This window comes from Chiloscyllium plagiosum, unplaced genomic scaffold (assembly GCF_037043375.1).
Source record: "Chiloscyllium plagiosum isolate Xiang-an unplaced genomic scaffold, Cpla_swu_hap1 HiC_scaffold_18, whole genome shotgun sequence".
Taxonomy (NCBI): domain Eukaryota; kingdom Metazoa; phylum Chordata; class Chondrichthyes; order Orectolobiformes; family Hemiscylliidae; genus Chiloscyllium; species Chiloscyllium plagiosum.
The window spans coordinates 62,331,159-62,347,866 of NW_028270156.1; the positions used below are offsets into that span (position 1 = coordinate 62,331,159).

The 16,708-nt window shown below is 42.6% G+C and overlaps 1 protein-coding gene across 3 annotated transcripts in view; it reads right to left on the reverse strand.

Moving 5' to 3' along the window:
- Window positions 1–3,258: 3,258 nt before the first annotated feature.
- The window catches only part of LOC122557945 (N-acetyl-beta-glucosaminyl-glycoprotein 4-beta-N-acetylgalactosaminyltransferase 1-like), a 727,525-nt gene continuing 714,075 nt past the window's right edge, over window positions 3,259–16,708 (reverse strand). For all 3 annotated transcript variants that reach the window (XM_043706193.2, XM_043706196.2, XM_087996738.1), the window contains 3 exons: window positions 10,203–10,356; window positions 7,716–7,842; window positions 3,259–5,141 (listed from right to left, as the gene is read on the reverse strand). In XM_043706193.2, the coding sequence (XP_043562128.2) occupies window positions 5,015–5,141; window positions 7,716–7,842; window positions 10,203–10,356 (408 nt within the window). In that variant the 3' untranslated portion in view covers window positions 3,259–5,014. The remainder of the gene's footprint in view (window positions 5,142–7,715; window positions 7,843–10,202; window positions 10,357–16,708) is intronic.

The window sequence follows — 16,708 nt, forward strand, 5'->3', positions numbered from 1 at the left end:
TTGGAAGCAGTTGAGAGAAAGTTCATAAGGATGATCCCTGGTAAAGATGGATTGTCTTGTGAGTAAAGGCTAAACAGGTTGGGACTCTACTCACTGGGATTTAGAAGAATGAGAGGTGATCTTATTGAAACATACAGGATTCTTAAGGGTCTTGACAGGGTAATGACTGAGATATTTCCCCTTGAGAGGAGAGTCTAGAACCAGAAGGCATAGTCTCAGAATTAAGAGTGCCAATTTAAGACTGAGGTGAGGAGGAATTTCTTCCCTGAGGCTTCAGCACACCTTGCCACAAAGAGCTGTGGGGCAGAGTCCTCGTGTATATTTAAGGCTGAGCTAGAAGGAGTCAAAAGTTATGGGGAATACGCAGCAAAGTGGACCTGAGGAGGTAGGATTAGCTACCTTAATAGGTCTAGCTTTCCAGATGTCATATGTTGGCTAGACTAGGCAGTCAATTCATCAACTGAACTCTGACATACAGCCGACCTGCATCAATGAAACATTGAGTCATTGATAACCAGAGTTCAGGGCCAGCATACTCCTGTTAGTGTGAAGGACAAGGCTGGTAGGAGTGGGGAGCACTGAATGACTTGAGATATTAAGGTTCTGGTCAAGAAAAAGAGGGAGGCATAAGCCAGGTATGCACAGCTGGGATCAAGTGAATCCCTTTATGAATATAGGACATGTAGGAGTACACTTAAGAGGAACATCTGGAGGGCAAAAAGGGGACATGAGATAGCTTTGGCAGATGAGATTAAGGAGAATACAAAGAGATTCTACAAATACATTGGGGGCAAAATAGAGATTTAATAGAGACATACAAGATGATCAGAGGATTAGATAGGGTGGACAGTGACAGTCTTTTTCCTAGGATGATGATGTCAGCTTGTATGAGGGGGCTTAGCTGCAAATTGAAGGGTGATAGATTTAAGACAGGTGTCAGAGGTAGATTCTTTACTCAGAGAGTGGTAAGGGCGTGGAATGCCCTGTCTGCTAATGTAGTTAATTCAGCCACATTAGGGATATTTAAACAGTCCTTGGATAAGCATTTGGATAATGATTGGATGGTGTAGGGAGATGGGCTTAGATTAGTTCACAGGTTGGCACAATATCGAGTGCCGAAGGGCCTGTTTTGCGCTATGTTCTAAAAGAGTAACTAGGGAGAGAATAGGGACCCTTAAAGATCAATGAGGCTATCTATGAATGGAACTACAAGAGATCCGAAAACAGATGTTTCTCATCAGTATTTACAGTGGGTAAAGACATGGAAGCTAGGGAACTCAGGAAAGAAATAGTGATGATTTGAAAAGAATCTTCATTACAAGAGTGGAGGTGCTGGAGGTCTTAAAATGCATAAAGGTAGATAAATCCCCAAGACCTGATCAAGTGGATTACAGGATATTGTGGGAAGGCTAGTGAAGAAATTTCAGGGCCCCGAGCAGAGATATTTGTATCATCGACAACCACGGGTGAGCTGCCAGAAGCCTGGATGTTGACAAATGCCTTTATTTAAGAAAGACCGCAAGAAAAAGCCAGCGGACTAAAGAACGGCGAGCCTGACAGCAGAAGTGGATAAGTTGTTGGAGAGGATTCTGAGGCAGGATCTCCATGCATTTGGAAAGGTAAAGATCTCCTCTTCCGTCCCACCCATCCGCTCCACCCACCCACTGACCTATTACAATAATCCCCTATTTGCATCTATCTATTATTCTCCCAGCTACCTTCCCCCCACCCCCACCCTGCTGTTTATCTCTCAACCCCCTTCCACCCCCCACATTCCTGATGAAGGGCTTATGCCCAAAACATTGACTCTCCTGCTCCTCGGATGCTGCCTGACCTACTGTGCTTTTCCAGCGCCACACTTTTCAACTCTGACTCTCCAGCATCTGCAGTCCTCACTTTCTCCTGATTAGGGATAGCATGGCTTTCTGTGTGGGAATCACTAACTTGATTTGACTTTTTGAAGAGATGACAAAGAAGATGGATGAAGACAGAACAGTAGATGCTGTCTACATGGACTTTAGCAAGGCTGTTGACAAGGTATCGTATGGTAGACTTGTGAGTAACTTTACATCACTTGGGAAGGGGAGCGAGCCATTTTGAGACTAAATTTGGCTTGAGGGTAGGAGGCAGAGGGTTGTTTTTCAGACTGGAGATCTGTGACCAGACATACGTCACAAGGATCAGTGCTGTTTATCATGTATATAAATGATTTGAATGAGAACATGGAATGCATGGTTAATAAGTTTGAGGCCGACACCAGAGTTGGTCATATAGTGGGCAGTGAAGAAAGTTTTCTACAGTGGGATCTTGATCAATTGGGCCTGTGGGCTGAGGAATGGCAGATGGAGCTTAATTTAGATAAATGTGAGGTGTTGCATTTTAGTAAGACAGACCAGGGCAGGACTTGCAGTTAATGGTAGGGCCTAGAGGAGTAGTGTCGAACTGAGAGACCTAGGGGTGCAGGTACATAGTTGCTTGAAAGTGGTGTCACAGGTCGACAGGGTGGATTAGGTTACATTTGGCATACCTACCTTTACCGATCAAATCAGTGAGTACAGGGGTTGGAATGTCATGTTACAGCTGTACTGGACACTGGTAAAACCACAGTTGCATTACTGTATACAATTCTGGTCACCCTGTTACAGGAAGGATGTTATTAAACTGGAGAGGGTTCAATAAAGATTTACAAGGATATTACCGAGACTAGAAGGTTTGAGTTACAAGGAGAGAGTGGATAGGCTAGGACATTTTTTCCTGAAGCGTAGGAGGGTGAGAGATTACCTTACAGAGTTTTATAAAATCATGAGGGGCACTCAAAAGCTGAATGGGAAAGGTCTTTTCCTCAGGGGAGTGGAGTACAAAACCAGAGGGCGTAAGTTTAAGGTGAGAGGGGAAAGATTGAAAAGGTTCTCAAGGGTGGTGCGTGTATGGAAATGAGCTGCCAGAGGAAGTGGTGGAGGCGGGTACAATTACAGCATTTGGTCAGGTTCGTGGATAGGAAAGGTTTAGCGGGATATGGGCCAAACACAGTCAAATGGCACTACTTCAGTTTAGGAATCCTGGTCGGCATGGACAAGTTGGACCGAAGGGCCTGCTTCCATGCTGGATGACTCTGAGTTGTATTCAGAGAGCTGACTTTGGCTCTGAGTTCGCAACATATGCAGCTGTGCCATCTCAAAGCTCCCTTGACCCCATGGAGGATGGTCAACAATTGACTTTCTGAACGGGAATGAAGACAGACGGCAAGTTCGTAAAAGGCATGTTTACTTTTCAATTTTATTCAAAACTAGTTCCACATACACAGGCCAATTTTAGTGTCCTATCAACACCTGACTATAATCAGCACCTAGGAGCATCAAGCTCAACATCCAGATGCATGGGGAAGCCCAACAATCTTTCTTAAGACTAGCCGTCAGCCATTTAAAAACAAAGACTAAAAAGAGACTTCTTTCAAATTCAACATTGTCAATTATGTAATCCGATTACAATTTGTCACTGACTATTTGCCAGTGACAACAGACAGAGATATTTTACCAATTCAATTGGAGGACTGTTATCTGAATAAATAATGTTTTTAATAAAAAATCCTTCTTCCAGAATACTTAATAACAAAAGCAATTCTGCCGCCTGGAGTATTTTTGTAAACAATAAATCCTCCTGATGATGATGATATCAAACAGCAACATTCCTAACTAGCAGTGTGGATTAAAACTGATTTTCCATTTTATAAGTTCAGAACACATCATTCTAAGAACATCCTAAAAGGTACCATCAATTCTCAATGCAACTAGTGTAACATTTAGTCTCAATGATTCGGTTTAAATATTAATTAAGGTTCAATTCCATAAATTAGTTCCGGAAACTTCAAATTCCCCTCAACACCCTGTACCTCTACTCCATGTTTGATTTTCAAGGTGTTTTAAAAAAAAATGAGACAAAGTTGCTTTCTGTAAGATTGGTCATAATCAAGTGAGATGGTGTTTCACAGAAGAAGCTGTGATACTGTCTTTAAAATCATCGTGCAGAACTGATCTAGCTTTTGAACAAAAAGTCCTTGGCATCAGTCCTTTGCTTGAGTTTACTCTTTCCTTGCATGTCACAGCAGATAACAGCTCAATGGGTATGATTACCAATACATGCGTTCAGTAACATGTATGTGTACCCTTGTTGGGGACTGATGATTCAGCTTGGCTTTTGTAATCACCAAAATGGGGATCCCTCTCCAGACCAGGGGCCTCCCTCAGAATAAGGCTTCATTAGGTCAGACCTGAAGTGGCTAGCTTCACTGAGTACATGTATTACCTTCTGAAGGTCAGATAAACCAACCGCCAATGCATCTGAATGGGATCCAGAAAGCCTAGGACAGTTTGTGTCACTGTTGCTTGACTGAATATTCCCAACAAGCTTGGTCCAAGAAGTAATGATGTGTGAGAGTGAGCATGTGGCGTCTGTGTATTCTTTTTATGGTGAGCATGTGCTCAAAGGCCAGTGATGGTTCCCTTGAGCTGGAGAGGGATGTCATTTGCTCAGAGGAGGAACCAGCTGCATACACTTGTAATCCAATATATTATGCACCAAAAGGAAACCCTGGATAGATAAACCAATATTCTGGTGCTTGTGACCAATGGAAAAAAAACAGCAACAACTGACTGGATCACAGAGCTGGATCAAGAGGATCAAACTTGCAACAAGGAGGCATACCAGGATGTCTAAGGATATGTCGCAATTCAAAAAGATTCCAATATACAAACTCCTAATCCTTGCCTCTATTCTTCCTGGCTTCTGTCCAGTTCTTTACTGGTTGAGGAATAACCAAAACACAAGGCTTCTGGGAACGCCGAGAAGAGAAAACAAACAGCGGGGTTTGGAGAGAGAAATTCCATGTGGGGTCAAAAAGGAGAAACACGGTCTTCAATAGGGAATGCTCCTACATGGCTCAGTAATTGGCTGGTTTGCCGATGGAGCATATGTCTGCTGGTTTATGTCCTTTTTCTTAAAGTGCATAGACAAAGTTTCAACCCTCGTTCGGTTCCTTTGTGGTTTTCTTGGCCTGAGAATCCCACATCCCTCGCTTGGAGTGAAAATAATGGTAGAAGTTCCTGAGGCGCAATCGTTCAACCTCCAGGCCGCTCTGAAGAACCCTGGGAGATGGAAACACAAAGGGTTTCATTATGTCTTTGGAATTAATCTGTCTCATTGTTGCTCATTTGCAGACAATGAATTCTTTTAAATCGCACTGCTCCCTAAAATGCTGTCACCATTGCCTCAGTTTTAAAATGTCCTATCTTAGTGCATTATCTTGAGATTATACTCTCTAGATTCTTTTCTTTTGGTGAAGGGTCTACTCTACATGCTCCATCTTCTGCAGCCTCTGCTCATGCTCTCTCCTCCCATCGTTTGTAGTTTTACGCTCTCCTGCTGCCTTTCTGCCTGCCTTGGTCACCATTCTTCCCTCTTGTCTCATATTTGCTTTCAGTCTCAGAGTCAATCCTGATCCTCATACACACACACTCTCGGCCACATTTAAAGCATATTCACTCTTTCTGACCAATGTTGGTGCCCACTCTTGCTCACTGTTACTCTGGACATTCGCTGGCCCACAATTCTTGACCTAGGCCCATGTCATTAGCTTCATTCACTCCATCTGTGTCTCTTCCCAGATGCTGTTAGTTCTTTATCCCCCTGTGGACAATACTGCCCCCTTTCCATGTTTTAATGCCAATACGTATCCCCAAAAAAAACACTTTCTCTCTAGGCACTACTTATCCACCCTCCCTCTCTCTTCCGATGCTGCTGGCATACACACTCTCTTTCTCCCTCTGGAGAATGATGCTTCTCTTGTTGCTTCTGCCGACGGGCTCAAGTCGCCGAGTAACAAAGCAAATCGTCATAGGAACAGTGAGAAAGGAGACGGCTATTTATCTCTTCAATCCTGTTATGTTGACAATGAGATCCTGGCTGATCTGTGAGCTCGTTCCCTATACTTGCCTTGGCCCCACGGCCCTTTGAAATCTTTAAACAAAAATCTAGCCATCTCAGATTTAAAATTAACCATCACTGCAAAATCAACTTCCACTTGCATATGAAAATTCCAATCTTATCCCAAAGTTTTCATGAGAAACAGCTTCTCGGTTTCAGACCTGAGTGACTTGGCTCTAACCATATGGCAGTGCCCAATCAGTAGAAATAGGTTAATATCTTGAAACACTGATCAGGTCACCTCTCCAATTTCTGATGAATGTAACCTGTTTTATACACTTGTGAATTTGCAGTCCTCGTGACTTTGCCTCTGGTAAATCTATAATACATTCCTTGTGATACCAAGATATCCTTTTATAAGAGTTGCGCCCCAGAACTAAACACTGCATTCTAGTTTCAGGGCTTTGCAGATCTGTAGCATTATATCTAACCTGTTGTGTTCTAATTTCTAGATTAAAAAAAGGTCAACATTCCTAAATTTCTGCAGTTCTCCACTTTTACTAGCTCTTTGCCACTAAAAATATCCCATTGGATCACTTATTTAGGTCTGTATATGCTCTCCCACTTAGTGTCATACAGTATAGAAACAGACCCTTTGTTCATGCTGACCAGATGTCCCAATCTGACCTATTCCCATTTGCCAGCACTTGGCCCACATCCCTCTAAACCCTTCCTATTCATATACCCATCCAGATGCCCTATAAATGCTGTAATTATACCAGCCTCCATCACTTCCTAAGGCAGCTCATTCCATACATGCACCACCCTCTGCGTGAAAAAATAACCCCTCAGGTTCCTTTTATGTCCTTTCCCCTCTCACCCTAAATCTATGCCCTCTAGTTCTGCATTCCCCCACCCCAGGGAAAATACCTTGTCTTTTCACCCTATCACGCTCATTATTTTGTAAACCTCTACCAGGTCACCCCTCAGCCTCTGATGCTCTGGGGTAAAAAAGTGCCAATCTATTTGGCCTCTCCCTATAACTCAAGCCCTCCAATCCCAGAAACATCCTTGCAAATCTTTTCTGCACCCTGTCAAGTTTCACAACATCCCTCCAGTAGAATGGTGACCATAATTGTACGCAGTATTCTAAAGGTAGCCTCCCCAATGTCCAGTGCTGCCGCAACAAGACCTCCCGCATTTGCCTGTGTTAAAAGTTTATTGCCATAAATTATCCCATTCACTTAATTTATCAATTTTTTTTTGTAATTTTAATATTTCCATCTACACTGCCACTATTTATTGCAATATTGCCAAACTTGGATATGTGGCTTTATCTAAGCAGTTAATAAATATTGTGAAAAGTTGAGACAGATGTTGTTGGACTGTTTTAATCACTTTCCAATCAGTTAGAGTGTCTGCCCATTATCCCAACTCTGGTTCCCGCCTCTCAGTTAGTTTCTTAATGAGGTCAATAATATTTCTTCAAATGAGAGTTTCACCTTTAGCAAACAGACTTTTGGACTTTATTGAATGCCCTCTGAAAGTCCACTTAATATCCACGTGCATTCTCCTGCCCACTACTTTATGACTGTGAAAATGCCTGTCTCAATCAGTGGTGAAGCTATGGAAGATTATTCTTCAAACACTCACTTGGCTTTAGAGTTAGATCCCTAGAAAGGGACAATTTGTTCTATTGAGTTTGAACGGCAATGGCACAAACCAATAAAAAGTGAAAATTATCAAATCTCAGCACAAAATGGAAGAAGCAAACCCATTTTCTCCTCCAATGTTACCTGTCCAGTAGCTCCCAATCCTCTCCACCCCATCGATCTCGGAACTCCTCAGTGTTCATTCCTCCAATCTTGTCGAAATCGCTTTTAAAGATACCAAACAGCCCAAATCCATTTACTTCCCAGTACCCTTGAGGATATATTGGAAGAAAAGAAAGAGTCAGTGTATCGGACACTCACCTTTGTAAACACAAACTGCTCAAAGAAAACCCATGAACCCATAACTATAACTGGTACACTATCAGCAGAGGACTTCAGGCCTGGCTGATCCTAGTCCGCCAGTGCCCTCGGTCAACCAGGTGGCAGCATGTGAGCAATAAGAACTCTTTCCTATATTCAATCATGGGACGTGGGCATCCCTGGATGGCCAGCATTTATCGCCCAACCTAGTTGTGCTTAAAGGTGGTGGCGAGCTGCCTTCTTGTACCACTGCAGTCCCTGTTATCCCTATATGTCAAGTAGACCTTCTATTTTTGTTTATTCCCTTGAAGGTTTAGACAACAATAAAGATTCTACAAATGCCTTTAGCCCCATGATGCCTCACTCATCCTGTGTGGAAACCAAGGCCAAAGTGATCCTGCCCTACCCCAGTAACAACATAAGCACCTTTAAACAGAAGTCATTGGATGGCCATCAACACGGGTATCTTCAATCATCACCACCTGCCCCCACCACCAATATAGATGAGGAAATCAGAGCAGGATCCACTTCATTTTGTTGGGCTGGGTGTCACATCAGGCCTTTCCCATTGGGTTACGACTGGATAAACATTCTCAAAGCTCATTGCTGGAGACTTCGTTTCAAGCTTTGAAAATAACTGAACTCATGCCATTCCCCCTTACATCTTCAGTCATTACCACAGGCATAAAGGTTAGATGACACCAAATGGAGATCACGAGGCAACACAGCAATGAAATCAGTCAGTTAATTGGAAAAGTACGTGAAGGAATTCTTCCCCACGGCTGTGTCTAATCCTGTGACACTGAAAGAGCTTCAGAAAAATGGGCCTTTCATTTCAGCAATGTCTTCTGCCAACCTGCAATTAAAGCCACGAGGAGACCCCTGATCTGTCTGGTAATTCGAGAGTTGCAGGTCGCAACAGGAAGATGGGAAAGTGTAGGGCAATAATCAGTGATCCTGTAAAACTGTTGCCTCACTGTAACGTGTAATGTAACAATTCTGCAGCTGGAATAAACACTACGTTACAAAGTGGCAGATCAAAGGATCATCAATCAACTATATCAACTTCTGTCGCTGGTGAACAATACTCTTGCTTTAGCAGAAATATTCCAAATTTGAAACATTACACTCAATCTAATAGGTGGGCTTAATGTGTCCTTGGGCTAATTTCCAGCATCATCCCTCAATAGTGGCATGATCAGTAAGCTAGGCCAGCTCTGTTTGCCACACATTCAGTTCCTATGGAGGCAAGATGCCTAATTACAGCAAGAACACAAACACATTCATGTATTATTATGGGTTGGTAAAAGGATAACCATAAGGGCTGTTATGATCACTAGGCCATTTAATAAGTTGAGTCATGGAGGATTTCCACCAGCCTGGTCCTGATTGACTGCGAATGTGGTCACCACAATCAGTCCCAGAAAATATGGCATGGCTGGGATATTGTAAGAGTAAAACTAAGTCTCTTGATAGGAGCAAGTGGAAGACTGCAGCTGCTGGAGATCAGAGTTAAGAGTGTAGTACTGGAAAAACACAGCAGGTTAGGCTGCATCCGAGGAGCAGGAGAATTGACGTTTCGTGCATAAGCTCTTCATCAGGATGGTTGGAGTTTGATGAAGGGCTTATGCCCGAAATGTCGACTCTCTTGCTTCTTGGATGCTGCCTGACCTGCTGTGCTTTTCCAGCACTACACTTTCAACTAAGTCTCTTGATAGACCCTGAACTGGTCAAACTTTCTGCTAGGGAAACTGTTTTAAGAAATGCTCCCCAGTGTAATTCAAGTAGAGATCACAGGACCTTCCACACCTAATTGCTTCTTACATTACATTACATTACATTACATTACATTGTGGAAACAGGCCCTTCGGCCCAAAAAGTCCACACCGACCTGCCGGAGCGAAACCCACCCATACCCCTACATTTACCCCTTACCTAACACTACGGGCAATTTAGTATGGCCAATTCACCTGACCCTGCACATCTTTGGACTGTGGGAGGAAACCGGAGTACCCGGAGGAAACCCATGCAGACACGGGGAGAACGTGCAAACTCCACACAGTCAGTCGCCTGAGGCGGGAATTGAACCCGGGTCTCTGGTGCTGTGAGGCAGCAGTGCTAACCACTGTGCCACCGTGCCGCCCACTAAGGAAATAAGTCCAGAATTTTAACCTGTACTGGCCTACCCATGATTCTGAAGCAAAATATGCTCAGTGTCCAAATTAAAGTAAAATGTGTTCTCCAACCGTATGCTAATCACCACGTACTGCTTAAGACTGAAGGAGGGCTACTTGCCAGGATATCACTTACCATCAGGCTCAACAGGGGAGCTGCCACAGCCCAGTCTCATCACAATAGGGGCATATGCCAGTTTCCCTTCTATACAATGCTTTCTAATATTGTCAATGATGCTGATAGGGAAATGGATGTGCAGGTCACACAGGAAGAGAATTGTGTGGCTGTCCTGAAATTAGGAAACAGAAACAATGGTCACATTAATTATAGGAGAAAGTGAGGTCTGCAGATGCTGGAGATCAAAGTTGAAACTTTATTGCTGGAACAGCACAGCAGGTCAGGCAGCATCCAGGGAACAGGAGATTCGACGTTTCGGGCACAGGCCCTTCTTCATTCCTGAAGAAGGGCCTGTGCCCGAAACGTCGAATCTCCTGTTCCCTGGATGCTGCCTGACCTGCTGTGCTGTTCCAGCAATAAAGTTTCAACTCACATTAATTATAAGAAAGTAGAAATAAGACGAAAGTATAAAATATCGTAAATTCTTCCTTGGCTAAAAGCAGTCATTTATCCCTAACACGGCTGACAAAATGACAGCTTCAGCAGCTTCTGGTATGTGGAATAAAGAGCAAAGCCACAGCTCAGTGGCGGGGGACGCTCATTTTGGAGTTAAAGGATTGAGACCTGAGCACAAAATCCAGACTGAAACCTCAGTGCAATTCTGGGGCAATGATGCACTGTTGAAGGCTTGTCCCCATTACCCAATTCAACATCTAGCCTTCACACCCTAAAACAGATGATCTGGTAGTTTATTGCATGGTTATTTGTGGGAGTTTGCTCTGCAAAAACAGACTGCTGTGTTTCCAACACTACTTAACTTCAAACTTAACTTCATTGGCTGAAAAGTGATTTGGAACACCGTTAAGTTATGAAGAGTGCTACAAAAATGCAGGTCTTTCCTTCTTTAAAGTAAGGCAAAAGATGAGGCATGTATTCAATTATGGTAAAAATGAAAACTGCTGTAGAAGATAAATCTTATTTCATGTCAGAATGAAATTATTAAATGTCTCCTGTTTTTTCTTAAAACCTCATATGTTGTGAACTCCTCACTCACCAAAGACCTACAATTTTGTTTTGGCTCTGCCACCTTAAACCATAAAACCATAAGATATAGGAGCAAAGGTAGGCCATTCAGCCCACTGAATGAGACTATACCTAATCTGATAATCCTCAACTCCATTTTCCTGCCTTTTGCCCAGAAGCCCCTACTAATAAAAATCACTTTATCTCAACCTCTGATATTACTGAAGAATCCAGCCTTGACAGTCTTCTGCAGTAAAGATTCACTCCCCTCAAAGAAGAAATTCCTCTTCATTTCTGACCTAACTAGGTGACCCTCACTCTGTGATTATGCCCTCTGGTCCTAGACTTTCCCAGAAGGGAAACAATCTCTCTGCATCTACCCTGTCAAGCCCTTTGAGGATCTTATCTTTCAATAAGTCTCTTCTCATTTTCCTAAGTACTCCAGTGAGTACAAGCCAAGCCTACTCAACCTCTCCTCATAAGAAAATACCTCCAAACCAAGGTTAACATTGTGAACCTTCTCCAGACTGTCTCCAATGCCAGAATATCTTTCCTTTAATAAGGTTATGAAAAGCTGTTCACAGTATTCCATACGTGGTCTAACTTGTGCCTAGTATAGTTTTTAGCAAGGCATCCCTATTTTTAGACTCCAGTCCCTTTAAAATCATAGAGTCATACAGAACAGAAACAGACCCTTCAGTCCAACCAGTCCATGTCGACACTAATCCCAAACTAAACTAGTCTCACTTGCCTGCACTTGGCCCATATCCCTCCAAATATTTCTTATTGATATACTTATCTAAATGTCTTTTAAACGTTGTAACTGTATCCACATCCACCACTTCTTCTGGATGTTCCTCATACCTCCTTGAATGTGATGAGGGTGACTCCATAGGATGGTAATGCATTATTTACATGTATACGTCAAAGCAGGTAGTCAACAGACTACTTAGCTGTACAGAAGGTCCTTGGAATATTGGACATATCCTCAGTGAACATTCACACATTTATTTTCAATCAGGGTCACTGGTGCACTAATCGAGGAGAGCAGTCCAAATTGATCCTCTCTCCCCCTCCCTTCCATATCTAATTGTTTCTTAACTAAGTCCAGAGTTCTTCTAGTGTGTACTGGCCTACCCAGTATTTTGAAGGAGTGCACACTCAGTGTCCAAATTAAAGTAAAATATGATCTCCAACCATATGATGATAACCATTAACTGCTGTGAAGTCTTAAGATGGAAAGAGGGCTATCAGCCAGACTATCACCTCCCAGCAGAAGTCACACGGCATCAGGTTATAGTTCAACACGTCTATTTGAAATGACAAGCTTTCAGAGCGTTGCTCCTCCATTGTGATTTCAAATAAACCCGTTGGACTATAACCTGGGTGTTGTGTGACTTCTGTTGTGTGATTTCCACCCCAGTCCAACACCAGCACCTCCACACCAAGATTTCCCATCAGGTTTAAAAGGGGAGTTGCCACAGCACAGTCTGTTGCAAAGCTGGCTTTAGTACCCACTGCTAACTCATCATAACGCAGGAATTGAATGTGGTAACTTTTGATATTATATGGTGCAGTTGATGCAATATTTTTGACTTTTATTAAACAAGTCCTATTGAGCTATGACGAATGATAAATATCAATTGGCTAATTACAGCCCATCCATCTAGAGTTAACCTGCAGTGCTCCCATCACAACTTTCAACTTTTTCTTAACTACTTGTGTCCATCAACTTCAAAGTACATTTTACATACTTTCCAATGTGAAGAATTTGGTGTCTGTCTTTTGTCCGAACCTGTCATTCATAATCTGAAGTAGCCGTTCAGGTTTATGTTTGCTACTCTATGTATCTCTACAAGATTATCTCCTCTCCAGACCAAAATAGAAAGCAAACACAAAGGTCCAACTTTGCACAAAGGCTGCAGTATTATCAAAAGGCGCCGTTTCCTGAAGGTTGAAATGGTAAAGAAGTTTGTGAAAACCATTGAGAATTGACATTTGCCCATCATTCTGCAGTGGTGTATTTTCCCCTTTAAGAGAGAGAGAAAAGGCACATGGATGTAGAGACTGGTATAGTTAACCTTTTTAGTTCATTTCCTGAATCACAGATTTTTGAAATATTTTTGCTGTTATAGACATTATAAATGAGAGATCACAAACGGACATGTGAATAAATGCACACTATCCTTTGCAGACTAAATCGATGGAAAGAGGATATTGAATAATTTTCCAGTGGTAACTGAAGAAGCAATGGTTTATAACACAATACAGGAGCATTTGTGCTCACTGTCATTGGATAGCTTAATTTATAACAATTATTATTCATAACTAAACAACATCTTGTGAACAGTAAAGGTCTGTTTAAAAACTTGTTAATCTAGTCAAAAAAAATGAAAATAATGCATTTTAGTTTTCTGAAAAGTCTCAGAAGTTTGATGTTGATTTTGTGCTTTAAGAAAGAGAATATTATAGTGACTGCAATCCAGGAGTTTTATGTACTTATCAAAATGAAGATTGTAAAACTAAAGGAGAAAGTAGCAGAATAACGGGCAGCACGGTGGCTCAGTGGTTAGCACTGCTGCCTCACAGCACCAGGATCCCAGCTTTGATTCCAGCCTTGGGCGACTATCTGTGTGGAGTTTGCACATTCTCCCCGTGTCTGCGTGGGTTTCGTCCAGGTGCTCTGGTCTCCTCCCACAATCCAAAGAAGTGCAGGTCAGGTAAAAATTGGCCATGCTAAATTGCCCATAGTGTTAGGTGCATTAGTCAGAGGGAAATGGGACTAGGTGGGTTACTCTTTGGAGGATGAGTGTGGACTTGTTGGACCGAAGGGCCTGTTTCCACCCTGTAGGGAATCTAATCTAAAAAAAATGCATCTGCAATGTTATTCTGTGTGAGAACTCTAGTTGTACAGTTAGTCTACAACTGAAAAACTCAGTAGAGAATCAGTGCTGAGGTGTGGAAATTGTGTGCAAAATCATCCCTGGGTGGGGAGACTAACTTCAGTTTTAGGTGAAGTAGGCTTCACAGGAGGTTCCCAAGCACTGAGGATGTCACCTAGACAGGGGACGAAACGTCTGCAACACAAATTCCCAGCTTGGCGAACAGAACCACAACGAAGTAGACCTATAGAACTATTTGATAGTGATGACAGTTACAGTATTTTCCCAGATGACCACTTGTGATAACTTGTAGCTTTTACTGCCTCTCTTAAAAGTTTGCAGTACTGGAAGAAGATAGTTTGAGGCAGTTCACTGTCATCAATCTTCCTTTGACTTGGGCCATCTCATGATTAGTGGTAAAGGATACACCGCCATAGAGCATCTAAAACAGAAACAGTATTCTTAAGACAACAAGAAGGTGTATTGCATGATGACAATAATATGGCTCCATTTAGTCAAATATAATTACTAGGACTCTACAGAGCTGATGCAAATATATTACTCCTTCTAAAAGGCAAGGTGGAACTCCTTAGGTAGAATCTTCCCAGGCCTGAAGGCTGTGGACATTGGTGAGAAAGTTGGGAAAATTGTGTGAGATGGCCAGAGAGCAAAAGCTCAACTTTCCAACCAAGTGTTGAACAGCGAGATGAGAGTCTCACTGGTGAGTGACGAGTGGCCCATTTGCATGTATTAGCCTCTCACTATTGCCATGTCTCCCCTCATTACTCCTCTACTGCCCATTCTCCCATCTTCTGGATAAAAACACGACAGTGATAATTGCCAAAATGAAAAGCAGAGAGGTAATCTGCTGACTCCAGTCAGTCAGTTGGGGAGCTGCACAGAGATTAGTCACTCATCAGTTGGGACTGTTTCTCCAGATTGGTCACAGAATAGGTCGTGGTCAGTTCCAGCTCATTGAAATTCAATGGGGGCTATCAAGGGACCTCTTGAGAATTTAAATTGGGAAATCAGTGGCAGCGAGCTGGGATGCAGAAGAGACCAAAGTTATGAATAGGGGATGGCTGGCACATAATGCGGGGAAATGATAGTGTATTGGAGAACATGGGCCACTGTGGGCAAGAGAGATGACTGATAGATACCACCAGTGGTGGTATCTATCTGAATGGGAGACTCTGCAGTATGGCATTGGGCATGACTGAACTGCAAAGCTTCGACTCAGGTAATGTTGAGAGTTGAACACAAGTCCAAATGGCATGTGGGAACATGCCAGGAAGTGCCAGGCAGGAGAAATCATGGAGGCTGTGGCGGGGGATTGGGGAGCTCCTTGAATACCAGGCTGACCCTGAGACTTACTGCGCCTGGGACAACCTTTATTGGTTTGTGGTTGTTCTCCTACTATGTGCATGAACAACTCTGGACTGCCAATGCTTGACCAGGGCACCAGAGTTTTTGGAATATTATAGCAGTGGTGGGTACTTCATGTGTGAATATGATAGGCAGGTGGCATGGGGTGTGGTCCTTAAGTAATGACGCGACTTTGGGACGATAGGCTTCACATTGAGAAATCTTCCATAAAACTCACACCAAAAAAAAAGTGGCCAGTTTCTGGAAAGATTCAGCCCCCTATCTCCATCCATAGACTGTGTATTATTTGGTGAAAACAATGTAACATGAACCCATTCAGAATACATTAGCTTGGGTCTTCGAAGAATAGTAGTTTTCTGGCTTGACGACAATTGACCTCAGCAGAGAGCTGGGAATCATTTCTCTGCTGGAAGAGTTTTTATTCCTCAGACAGCCTTCATGACGTACATCTTTTTTTTTGTCGGTGTTGCTCCATTGACTCATCTGAAGGAACTGTAATTTCATCAGTTTCCTTCCTGGAAGGCAGCTGCTCTGTTGAATCAATGCTTTCTTCCTTGTAGTGACCTGAATTCCTCGACCAGGCAATTATTTCCTAATTGAAAGAGGTAAACTCTTATGTGGCAGTACCTTGGATGCCTAGACTAAGTATTCTCTTCTCCTTGACTCTGTTCTGGATCTGAAGATGGTGGACTAATTCCCATTGAGTCATATGCAGGTCATCTCTCTCAAGCTGTTGATTATATCACTTCTAAATTCTGGGAAAAGAACTTGTTTTCTTGCAATTTAACTTCTGAGAGTCAAAACATCAACTGTTGGATGTCAAGGCTGTATTAGTCCTCTTAGGCCTATATATTCTCCTCAAGGCATGGTAGTGCCAGGAATACTTCAGGAATAGACAAACCTTCCAACACGCCTGACGCATTTTGATTACCATACTCTGCATTAGGAATCAATGTTCAGGCATTGTCAGAAATTTGCAGTAACCCAACAGGTTTCTCACTATCATAATTCTGCATGATCAATCACTGAGTTATCTCAGGTGACAAAACGTCAACTAAGAATAGAATGAGCCACCAAACAGGAAAATCATAATATTTCTCATCGGACTTCTAAATGACAGCACACCCAACCACTGTTCCAAGTTTTTCCAGCACAATAGTTGTAATGTAATATGTCATTAAAGTTGAAGTATGAGATGGCATTCCCATGTTAAAAGTCATTGTTGATACTTAA